We start from the raw sequence: 12974 nt of genomic DNA, 5'->3' as shown, positions 1-12974 counted from the left end.
ATATTTTTATTATCTGTGTTATATACTCTTTGAGCTTTGCTCGCAGCTCCTGGTAGTCTGTGTCATGGCCCTTCCTAAGCCAAACAAGATTTGGTCAGATGGGTCAGAATGTTTCTTTTTTTTTATGTGTAAGTGTAATCGTTCTTCTAGTTGCCTGCTTGTAGGTGTAACCATAAAGTGCAGTAAAATAAGTGAAGTTGACAAGCAACCCGCAATTAGTAGGTACTTCGAGTACTTACTAAATGCCACATTACATCCCAATTATCCAAAATCTTTGCCGCAAATAGACATTTAATTTATCTAGATAGGTACCTACCTAAATTAGATGTCTGTGGTAATTCTATGAGATGGTTTGGTTTCCTTTTGGTTTTTACCAGGAAGATCCAATCCTCCCAGTTTTATTTAGTTTCCACTCGACTTGGGAATGACCCGAAATGCAACACTGTTGTATATTTTCACAAATAAATGAAGCACACACGAAGCGGTGGTGGTGTAATGTTTAAGACGCCCGCCTGTGAATCGAAAGGTCCCAGGTTCGAATCCTACTCGTGCCACATGAGTTTGTATACCAATCTGACTCATGTATTGTAGTTTTCATCGTCCACCACTTGCTTCCGGTGAAGGAAAACATCGTGAGGAAACCTGCACACTGATTAATGGCAAACCACTCCATTAATAATGCCAAGAAAGTTGTTGTGTGTATTTCATTCCACGTAACAACCACGACCCTCAACCATGAGGAATACGACTATGAGGAAGAATGCTTACATAAGGAAAATATGAATAAAGTACCCACTCGAAAATAAACGTTTTCAGCAAAAGCCAAAACCATACCAACCAGACAGTGCTGCACTCTGGCGGGATAAATGCGCAGTAATACTATTAAACTAAGCGTGTTGATTGTCAACATTCTGGTATTCATAAAAATTTTTTGGGGAATATTTTAGAATATTTAGGTATTAGTGTATTTTCATCGTTTATTATTTCAACAATTATTTTATATATAAAATAAATATTCATAGTTTTATATTTTTATACTCGTACAACTATTTAAAGATGTACATACTCTGTGAGTAATCACGTTCTCGTTCGTCTTGTTCTGTATAAAACGGAACGACTAGAAGCGTACTTTTTGTGACGCGTTGGGTTGGCTAATCAGTTTCCGGTAGATGAAATCCATTGAATTTTCTGTGTATTTTGATGTAATGTCACATTTTTAACACAAAATGGATTGGCAGTTAACGTGTAGAGTTTGTCTGGAGACTGGGGATATGGTATCCCTTTTCGATTGGGACGAAAATAACGAACAACTTAGCGACAAATACTCTTACTGCTGCGGTGTCGAGGTATGTAAAAATTACCACACCAAAATGGTTGCGATGGCCACCCCGTCTAATTTTTTCGTACAATAATGTTGCTATATTGTTTAATTTTATTTGTGGTATTTTTGTGATGTTTTTGACTTGTTGGAAATTATAAAACATGTTTGTTTATTTTAGGTTTATAAAGACGACACGTTGCCGAAACTAATTTGTTTGAATTGCGTGGATCGCCTCACTTATGCCTACAAATTCAAGCAGCAATGTTTATCTTCAAACGAAACTCTCAAGCAATGTTTGGAGGAATTCCTCAAGAGTTCGGAGGCAGTTACCACTACCAACTCCTCGAAAGGTGAAATAATAATCAATTTTTAATATTAAACGTAAACTACTAGGTATGTAATCACTAAAAAAGTGGAGTATTATCATCAGTAAGTAAATACAAATACATTTTAATTTTTTAACCTATCACCACATCAAACTAATTCTCTTACTGTATTCACTGCTGTTCTGAATAGTAAGGTTTGTTTTCTGTATTGCTTCCAGCTAGAAAATCGTTACTTGACTCAAATTTTGTGTACCTATTAATTTCAGTAACAGAAACAGAAACCATAACAATAAAGCAAGAGAATGGACTACTCCTTCAGTACGAGTTGCCAGTGGAACATGAGCCTACAGTACAGTGGACGAGGACTCTAAGTAAAACTCCAACAAGTGCTGTGGTGACAAAAGCACCTGGGCCTCGGAAGAGAGGCCGGCCTCGGAAGTACCCTAATGAGCAGGGTCAGATTGGTGAGTTTGATTTGTTATTCATTGATTTCTCACTACTTTGAGAGAACCATATTATATTTGATTAAAATAAATAATCACCAGTGTCTAGACACTGCCTGTCTCTATCTTCTTGCTGAAAGCGGCCCACTCCACCTGTACCTGTCAGACCCGCAAGAAATTCCCTGCATAGTTCAACAACATAATTTATTTATCACCCAACGGTGATAAATAAATTATGTACTAATCTGTTTGTCAAACTTTCACAGTTAGGCCTTTACAGCTAACAACTTTGCTGATTTTTATTAAATTTAGATTAGTTAATGACAGAAGGTCAAATATGCCTACCATAACCAGGCTGTGAGCAACAGATATAAGTTTCTCCCATTCACTGAATTAATCTAGTTGATAATCATATTCTTCCCAGATATCAGTCCGTATCAGCGTAAGAAACCAAAGTCTCAAGAGAAAGAGCCTCAAGCATTGACCACATTGCTGGCCTCAGGCTCCTTGGATTTGAAGAGTGAGCCACCAGATGAAGAACCCTTTAATAATGATGGTATGTTGTATTAATAATCATCAATCATCATTCAATACTATTGCAGTCTCTTTCATAGTGATAAATGAAAAAGAAGGCTAATAATAATGGAAAAAGACTTGGATAAGCATGATCTTTTTAATTAGTTGGTACACTGTTGCCAGTCAAGCATAGATCAACGAAAAAAAAAACAGCCAAGGGAACTGTAATTTTCCATAGTTTCAAAGGTTGTAATTTTTTTTAGGATTTGATGACGACCCAGATTTCAAAGCTGAGGAGTTGGAGGAAGGTGAATCTGAAATAGATGAGGCACCTAAAGTGGTAAGTATGATATCATTCGTGACATCTTATTAATGCTTCTATTATCTATGTTACAAGTACAATATACTTTTCACTTCTCATTCTCGCTTCACATTATGATTGGATGGAAACAGCTTAAAATTTTATTTTAAGCTCTAGATAATTAAGTAAAATCTCCTTGTATGAATTTCTTGATTGCTCAAGATAATCAAATAAAATCTCATATAAAAGCAAAATGTTCTATAGAAAAAGAGATTATAGGTAAATCGTAAACGACATTTTCACTGTATTTGTTATTAATACTGTTCGAAATTGCGCAACACCTACCCTGTAAGGGATTGGACCAGACACTGTTTTGTGAAGTGTATATTTTATTGTGTAGCAAACGAGAAAACGCGGTAGGCCCCGAAAGAACAACGGAACTCCTCAGAAGAAGAGGGAGAAGGACGAAGGAGACGGAGATGGAGACAATGACATGCTGCTGCAGGAGACTATCCTCGCTTACTCGGAGCCCATTCCGGACCATATCCTCAATCCCAAGCCGAAGAAGAAACAGTCTCATACGAAGAAATATGTTTATGAGAAGTCGTAAGTGTTATTCATTGCATTTTATTAACTTTTTCACTGCTGTGTTTCCTGCAGTTAGGACATTAAAATTTGTAATGATGATTTCATTTGAAACACTTTCAAGGTTTCATTCTCTGCTGGGAGACTAGGGAATGCATAAAAAATACTTATGTTTAGGAAATTTGGCTGTGGTTTTACGACTAGCCGCCTGACGTCAAATTTCTTTGGGTATACTGTTTTTGCCTATCAGTTCTTATCCCTTAATCGCCTACGCATCCCACAGTTTATATCAGGAGGATATTGACAACCTCTGTAGCGGAGTGGTCACAGCTAGTGGTGCGGTCAAGTGAAAGCAGACACAGACAGATAGACAGTCTTTATTTATAATGTTAGTATTCATGGATATTATGGATATGGGAACACCCATTGGAATCTTCCTTCACAAATTCCAAATCAGGTTTTACCAATACTTTATTTATTTAATAATTAACATATTTATTTATTATAACATAATTTATTTATTACTTTTGATTGCAGGCATACATGTGAAACATGTGGTTCCTCATTCACATCAAATGCTTCACTCCAGGCGCACATACGAAGGCATTTGGGGATCAAGCCTTTCGTTTGCAGGTAACACTTGTATTCATTTTTAAACTGACTTCAAAATAAGGAGGTTCTTAATTCGTCGCGATATTTTTAGATTTTATGACTCATTCAATTAAATTTAACTACTACTACTATAGATAAAACTTGAAAAAATAATTTTATATCAATGGATATAAAATTATTTTTTCAAGTTTTTTTAATGATGAAAACTTTAGCATTCATTTACCTTTAGTCTTTTATGACGAGACCAAAAAAACTTATTGAGTCATATTGATCAATATAATAATAATTTTACGACAGTAAAGTTCTTGCCACTGAACCGACAGGTTTCGATCCCCGGTCGGGTCATGATAGAAAATGATCTTTTTCTGATTGGTCCGGGTCTTGGATGTTTATCTATATTTGTATTTGAAAATATAGTATTGTTAAGTTAGTATCCCATAACACACGTCTCGGACTTACTTTGGGGCTAGCTCAATCTGTTGATTTGTCCTAAATATATTAAAAAATATATATATAATAATACAATATAAAACTGTTTATGTGTGACGTGTATAACAAATCCATAATTTGTTATACACGTCACACATGCTTTTTAAATTATTTAAAAATAATAATAATGAAATGATAAAATTCTGGAATCTATCCTGTCTATCCGGGACAGTCCTCCGGATGGACAGGGGCGCGGGTTCAATTTCCGCTCGATTCCAGAATTTTATCATCTCATTATTATTTTCAAAAATATAAAACACTGTTGGAAGATTTTATTCAAGTCGCCTTAAGCAACTGACGTGACTTCGACTACCGCCATTTAGTGGCAATAAAACCTCCAAGGCATGGGTGCGGGTGGTAGAAACGTAACCATTGCACGTAACTGGGTGGTAAATTAATAAAACTACTTATCCCCTGCCAGAATGCCCGATTTTTTTATTATGTGATGATATAAGTTGTTTCTCAAACGTAAACAGAGAAAACTACAGACTCCATAATGTGGGCCGGGAATGTATGGAAATGCTTTCATTTGGCTATGCTAGCTCGTCTTTAGTCTTCTTTGTCTCTGGTATCGAAGTTTTATAGAGGTTACACTGCTCCCATTTCGCTACAGACCACCGTACTCACAAATGCTGTTAAATCTTTATTTTTAAATTATTGAACGCACCCGCACCCGTCTTATAGGGATCGCATTTTAAATTTGTATTAATAAAAAATACTATGCTAAAGTTGCAAAATACGCGTATTTACACTAGGTTATGTTTTTACTCTCTCTCTCGTCTGAGCGTTTTCCCGGTCGCTTCCAGCCTTAGAGCGTCGGAGCCCAGGGTCCATTATTTTTTTACTAACACCTGCAACATTTAAGTTACCACTATACTATTTTTGGTCTTCTGTATTTTCTATGTAATCGTATTCAAGCCAATTTATAATGATTTCTGTATTCTCGAGTGTTTTATTATTGTTAAAGTTGGTGTCAGATTTTATTCAAGTTAACTAAAGGCATCTGACTTGACTTTTTTTACTGCAATTTTAATGCAAGTCCAATTATGAATTGCACTCAGCATTTGCGGGTACGAGTGCGTGCGTGTAACTAAACATTTTTAATTCAAATTTGTAAAAATAATGTCACTGAAACACAAAATATAAAGCCTAATTTTCATCACGATTCTAGTGGCATGAAAGTAGTTTCGTATTCGTAAATTTTTGACGGAGGAAACTATTTTGATGTCATTATACCGCGTTTGTTTCGGTGCTTAAAAATGACAATCTTGATTTGATGTCTTTCAATGGAAATACTCATTTTAAAAGTCGAAATGTTTTCTTAAGGTTAATTAATCATTTTATAGGGATATTATAATAATTATAAAAAAATACATAATTATCTGTAAAAATACTTAAATACATATGAAGTGGTATATAACTGTACCTTGGGTAGATGCTTTATGTTAAGTTTCAAGTAAACACTTCTAAAATAGCAGTTGTCAGCCGCTTCCATTGTAACGAATACGAAAAACATAACTCTTTACGAGTAACCTTTCTGGAAATGTTTATATTAACTTAAAACATCGCAATAAGGCCCTACCAAAGGTACCCTATCTTGCCATTTCCTATTAATATAGGTTTTTTCAAACAGATTACGAACTTGTGGCGAAAAAAAACGCATTATCGTGATGATTAGGCTTAATTTTGCACGCAGCATTTGCGGTTACGCGTGCGTTCTGAGCATGGAACTGCGGCGGCACATGATGCGGCACACGGGTCAACGACCTTACAAGTGTCGCGTGTGCGACCGACGCTTCGGGGACTTCGGCAGCCGACAGAAACATGAGAGGCGAGTTGACACTTATCACCTTAGGTGTAAAGCTCAAAGTTGCTTGACAATAATGCCTAATCAAAAGCAGCCAGCAGAAACTGGAGACGCGAGTTAACTCTTACCACCTAGGGATAGGGCTCAAAGTTGCTTGACGGTAATGATTTAACTAAAAACACCATGGTCGCAATAAAAATGTTGCATTTTCGGGACTTCGATAGCCGGCAGAATCACGTGAGTCAAATTCATTCTTAGTTCTTCGGAATAGAATTCAAAGTTGCTTGGCGAAATGGTCCTAACAAAAGCACAACACCAGGCAGTCGGCGGAAACAAGGAAGCGGCGAGTTGCCACTTATGACAGTTGAATAGAGCTCAAAGTCGCTTGACAGTTTCGTGTCTGTGATGATTTAGGAAGTTCGGCAAACTACACAATCATGACAGGTGAGTTAACTCTTATGTCTTAGGATTAGAGTTTAATGTCGCTTGTTGGTGACATGATCCTTAGGGGGTTTTGGCAGATCATCTTATATCCGAAGAGTAGAGGTCAAAGTTGTTTGATCACCTGCACCCATGATTGGAACTTGGAGAAATATCAGAGCGAGTAGGATGTCGTATGCCTTTATGGAGTTCATAAAAGATTCTCGATGTGTCTTTGAATTTTTAGTTGACACGAACAACGGGTTAATTTGCTACCTAATCGCCAATTAATTTAAGTCCAAAATTTATTGGCAATATTGTTAATAAATTAGATTGGCACTACAATTGTAAAAAAAAATATCTGTCTTAGTTTTAGCGTAGTACTTCGTATATTTTTACTGTCAAATTCATAAAAAAGTTAAAACCTTAGGTAAAAAAACGTTACAATATTTTAGTTGAGATAAAAAATATTTTACCTAAAAACGTGCTTAACTTTAATATGATGCTTAGTAATTTAAACAGTACTTATAAACTGTACTGTTTGAGCAAAAACAAAGAGTCGAGTATCTTTTAAACTCCGCAACAATCCACTATATACCCCGCACAAGAATTCATGCTACCAACACAACCATTGGAACAGCGTATGCGGTTTCTCAACAACCGACCGGCTATGTCTCAAACGCCACACTATCCGGCGACACACCAGCGTAAAACCGTTGCAGTGCCGGCATTGCGACCGGCGGTTCTTTGAGCACGGCGACCGGCAGAAACATGAGAGGTGATATGTATACAAAGTAGCTAGACATAGTTTTACATAAACGAACGTTTAACTCTAAGGCGACCTGTAACCGATAATTTATATTGCATAATTCTTACGTATTATAAACAGAAGTACCCCTGCGTCTGTCTAGTTTGTATGAACGTGATAAACTCAAAAACTATAGGACGGATTTTTCCGGATTCCTGATGAAGTAGTGTATAATTTATTATGGTTTTACTTGAGCGAAGTCGGGACGGGCCGCTAGTGTGAAATAAATGACAAGTATACTTGACTAAATTGAAAAGTTTCATTTTTTAAATATAAAGCAGCTGCGACTCTTTCATTTTTAGGGTCAGATATCCTTTTTAGTGTTCCGAAGTGAACAAGGAACCCTTATAGTTTCGTCATGTCTGTCCGTCCGTCCGTCATCGGCCTAACTCTGTGATTCATCTGCTCAATATTGCATTGTTCGTATTGTACCTTTTTGTAAGCAGTGTATAGCTAGCTAAGAAAACTTTAGTACAATATGAATTGCAATAAATTATTTCAATTGAATCGATGATAATAGTAATTTGTCTCCACGCAGGCTGCACATGGGCCTGAGGCCGTACCAATGCTCGATCTGCGGCAAAGCGTTCAACTATTCATACGTGCTCGCCAACCACATGCTCACGCACACAGGGGAGAAGAAATACTCGTGAGTACACCATTTTTTATGCTATTGTTTATTTATCAATGATTTTCCGTTTGGGGACGAGCCAAGGACAAGGACGGCGCTATAGTAATTTTTTTACTCGTTCGCCGTTGTTCGTGGGGGAAAACGAGCAGAATCATTTTTAAGAAATAAATTTGAACAAATAGAAACGAAATGTTCAGAAGTCCTAAAATATAGGTCTTATATTTTTCGGCGCCATCCAAAACCTATGGCGCGAACTGCTTTCAAAAATTTACTAGGTATCTAGATCCGTCTAAATAATAAACAAAAAATTGTCGTTTTCAGATGCGGTCCATGCAACAAAAAGTTCACAAAGGCACACCATCTCAAATACCACAACAAGGTACACCACAAGGAGCTGTACCTGCAGCAGCAGATGGAAGCCGAAGCCAAGAAGATGAGGCAACAGATCAACGTCAACAGTCTAACCGGAGTCCTCACTGGGCAGATTGTGGACGGGGCATTGCAGCTCATGCAGGCTCCTTCTGAAGGTTTGTGACATTCTTATTGAGTGTATTATTGCTAACACTGGTGTCAGATTATTCAAGACATGACTTTTAACAACTACGTACCGACGTCTGGTGGCAAGTGTATATGCGATACACTAGCCGATAGGTTGGATATGTGGTTAATTGTGTTGTAAATCTACATTTTTTTATCAACACTCGATCACAATCATCACCATGCTTTTTGGTTTCTATTGACTATGTACTTTGTTATATTATTAGAAAAAAAGTATACGTAAAAAGCTATAATGGTAAGCCCATCTAGAACGACAGTGACCAACATTGTTTAAATGAGTTTTTTCGGCATTAAACTCGGCAGTGGTCGTTTCGAAATACTGTTGTAGAAATATATGTAATTTAAAAATTGCCTGTGAAGGTCTAATTTCTGAATAAGGGCTTCAACCTGGACTTTTGTATATTCTGTCAAGAAAACGTATTTTTGACAAACTATATTTTTTGCCATTGCAACACCAATTATAATGGTCAAGATTGGTTGGTAAACATCCAGTGTTGCCAACCAACAGGAGACAGCGCCCTCATTTAATTCCTTCACTTTCTTGACAGACGGCGAAGCGGACGCGCAGATGCTGGTGGTGGAAGAGGAACACGACACCGAGGAGAAGGAGACTGACCGCGCCGTCGCCGGCATGCAGGGGGTTCGTGTTTATTATTTTTATAAATAATTGTATATCTTTTAATATGTTTAAATTTTATTGAACAACTAAAATAGTTAACAATGGCGGACTTAATGCCGTAAGACATTTTTGCCGGTTAAATTTTAGGACCTAACAGAAAATGACGAATGTGGTGTGAGGTTCCGTTTGCCGTGTGTATTCCGCCATAAAATAGGACTTATTTATTCTGCCTTGAATGTCATACAAGGTGACTAAAGGACACATAGCCTTATCAGCTGATAAGAAACAATAGCATTCCCAAGGAGTTATTGAGTAGACAGACATCTTTAATCTTTTGAATGATCGGGAAAAGGTAAATTAAAATCATTATGTCTATATCTATTCAATATACAAATGTGATTATCTCTCGATGTACCAGTACTTATATATGTTTACTAAGAGTTTTTCTAGTCAATATTTAAAATACAAAATGTTGCATTCAATAAATCGGTATTTTTGTGTACAGGAGGTGTTAGACGCTGAGTTCTCTATCGACCAAGATGACCAGTCGCAGTGATCTAAACTACTGGAATAATTGTTAAAAATCCTTTCATTGTAAGGGGCTTTTGAAAGTTAAAGTTGTATGTATTATTTATGTATATTTCATTTGATAAAGTGCCCTTGAAGGCAGTAATTTTGTCCATATCTCAAATGTAGACAAGGCATTGGAAATAGAGTGAAATTAATCCGGATTATTTTAAATTACATAATTGAAAATATAAAGCCATAGTCTGTCAAGAAAGTGAAGAAAACGTGTTTTTCACGAACTATTTTTTTTTTGCCATGGTAATACTAAATAAAACGGTCAAGATTGGTAAAAACCCAGTGTTGCCAGCCGATAGGAGACAGCGCCCTCGTTTAATTTTTTCACTTTGTTGACAGTCTGTAATTTATCAAAATATGTGTACTCTCTGCTGTTATACATAATTCTTTTCGGGGTGGTCTACTCTTGTGCCTGATTTAACGATACTAGTGGCATGAAAATCGTTTCGTGAGTTTTAATTTCATCAAAAACATGTGTAGATAACAAGTTTTATAATGCACGCGTTGATTTCGTTATTAAATTTATGTTATGTCACCGTATTTTTCTGGCTAAATCAATAGCGAATAAAAAAAATATACAAAAGACGAACTTTCATATTGATAAAAAAAAATAGGCATACTTAAAGCTAAATTCAATATATTCATTTTTGTCCATGATGTTAGTAATATGAACTTTAATTTCACTAGTGTCAGTAAAAACAAATAATTTACAATATAAAAATAATATTACACAGGTATCTTATCGATCGAGACTTTCAAAAAACTATTTTTTGTCACTAACGCGCTATATTTGACAGAACGAGACAAAACATATTCTTTTTTATGAATAAGAGAGTAGTCTATGCCAATTTATAAAATTTATTCAAGAAGACAAAAAATACTTGATATATATTTATTATAAAATAGGTAGACTTGGTTATTGATTGTTTTTAAGGTAGATAGGTTCGAATTTAGATCGTTGAAAAACCTTGATATATTTTTTAATCAATGTGCGACTTGTATAATTAAATAGTGAGATGCATTTTTAATTGTAAGTTTGGTTTAATAATATTATCATATGTTTTGTTATCTGTCCATTCGTTTATTCACAAAAATGTGGATTTTTAGTAGAATGTCAGTTAATATGTTACAATAACATAGTAATGATTTTACAATAAAGATCATGTATTTATATTTTGTTTTTTTTTTTTTCTTTTTGTTTCGTACGTAACCTTCATTTTCGTAAAATGTTATCATCTATAATTATCATCTATCGATCATCTAAGTAGAATCTAGTAACACTGGTGTCAGATTGTATTCAAGTCGCGTAAAGGCATCTAACATGACTTTTATACAACTACCTAGACACAGATATAAGAACAAGCTGGAGGTATTTTTGTTATCTTTGCCTGGCCATTTCTGTGCCCAACCACACAGTGAAAACAATGGCATTTTATTATTCCATTCTCGTCACCACCCTACCTATAAATTTGTAGGTAGTGTCAAAACACTCCCTTGAGTCATCCCCATCAGTTTTTAAATTCGCCAAGCGCCTCACATATACACCGTGTTTATATTACAATCAAACAAACATACATATTCAGCCAAAAATATTGACGTCACTTTAAATTAAACCTTATTACTTTGAGATAAAGTTGTGCTGAATTGTCGCAATTTTTGTTATGTGCGTCGTCCATCTGAAGGATATTAAAAGTTGTGCCACCCTTCTAAGTAGTCTCCTTTTTTCTTTTTGTCCTTAATGTAAAAAGAAAACGCGAAAAGTTTCGGGACGCGCGGAGTTTAAATTTTTCCACCCTTAATGCGCTTATTACGAGCGGGGAAAAAATTGTGGTTCTTAAACTTTGACAACCCGGAGATATGTAAGTAGGTACTATATAAGTTTGTTACTCTACATTTCATTGTCATATATTTAATAGTGGTTCCACCCTAAAATAGTACCACATTATATCCTCCGAGGCGACCAAGGGATACATAACCACCGTTACATTGAGAAAGAAGTCCTGCAGAGAGTGGTGCTACATCAACGACGCTACCTAATTCCTGACCGTTATTGGTAGTCCCACATATTGTCCCGGATCCTTCGTGGCGCAGTCTAATCAATGATATTAAGTGTTATTAAAAGATGTTTCCCGCAGCTCTGCCCGCGTTAGCTTATGTTTCATGCTGGGTCTAGGTCTCTCTTAAATGTACCGGTCATTAACTTATTTTAATGTGTTAATGACCAGACATGAATTAAGCATAAAGTTTTGTTCGACCCAGCAGTTTAGCCGTGAAAGTGTAATAGTCAGACAGAATTTCGGATTATATTATTAATATTCATATTATTTATTCGCCAACCAAGTATTAGTATGGATGGATTTGTACACTGTCATGTATACTGACAAACAAAATACTTTGTGTAAATCCCACTTTGAGAAGCGCTGTCTTGCGGTTGAAGTAGCCACGTAGCAAACTATGAATCATAATTTACATTTTCATTTTTTTTACTTTTGTGTACATTTGAAAATAAACGAAAATAAACACTTTAAACGTCGTGGAAATAGGGTAAAACAAGCATTATAGTATACGGATGACAAAACACGATTTTCATCACACAGATAGATAATCACAGAAGAACATCGACAAAGTAACTTACCTACTAATAGAAACTTTACTGCCGAACTGCTTTCGCATTTTTCTTTGTATTTCTTCTTATTTACAATATACAGTCAGAGCAACAAATTCAATTCTCCTTCGTTCTAAGCGAAACTGATAAAATAGATGAATTTAGAGGGTAGACCCAAGTGTTCATAAACGTTAGAGCACTATGTTTTGGTTTCTATCCAATCGAAACGAGTAGTTTTATCATACTTACAATCCCACCAGTTTATAGAAAAAACAATCCCATTGTTATGGGAAAAGTGTTTACCGATCCAATTAACTTACCCGCGGCATGACGAATCAACAAACAGACATA

At 35.8% G+C, this 12974-nt stretch overlaps 1 protein-coding gene across 2 annotated transcripts; it reads left to right on the top strand.

Annotated features, from left to right (window-relative positions):
• The first annotated feature begins 1096 nt into the window (after positions 1 to 1096).
• LOC128680483 (zinc finger protein 260-like) lies at positions 1097 to 11191 on the top strand. Of its 2 annotated transcripts, none has more exons than XM_053763681.2 (12): positions 1097 to 1346; positions 1500 to 1671; positions 1914 to 2111; positions 2515 to 2646; positions 2870 to 2946; positions 3308 to 3513; positions 4030 to 4125; positions 6290 to 6424; positions 8167 to 8277; positions 8581 to 8786; positions 9366 to 9457; positions 9942 to 11191. In XM_053763681.2, exons 1-12 carry the CDS (start codon positions 1227 to 1229, stop codon positions 9990 to 9992), a joined length of 1596 nt encoding a protein of 531 aa, XP_053619656.1. In that variant the 5' UTR covers positions 1097 to 1226; the 3' UTR covers positions 9993 to 11191. The 2 variants fall into 2 exon arrangements, with proteins under 2 accessions (XP_053619656.1, XP_053619655.1); XM_053763680.2 differs by lacking the exon at positions 6290 to 6424 and adding an exon at positions 7461 to 7598 and having other exon boundaries at positions 1154 to 1346.
• Positions 11192 to 12974: the final 1783 nt, after the last annotated feature.

This window comes from Plodia interpunctella, chromosome 24 (genome assembly GCF_027563975.2).
Source record: "Plodia interpunctella isolate USDA-ARS_2022_Savannah chromosome 24, ilPloInte3.2, whole genome shotgun sequence".
Taxonomy (NCBI): domain Eukaryota; kingdom Metazoa; phylum Arthropoda; class Insecta; order Lepidoptera; family Pyralidae; genus Plodia; species Plodia interpunctella.
Note: the sequence above shows the minus strand (reverse complement) of the source record. Positions and strands in the feature narration are given on the sequence as shown.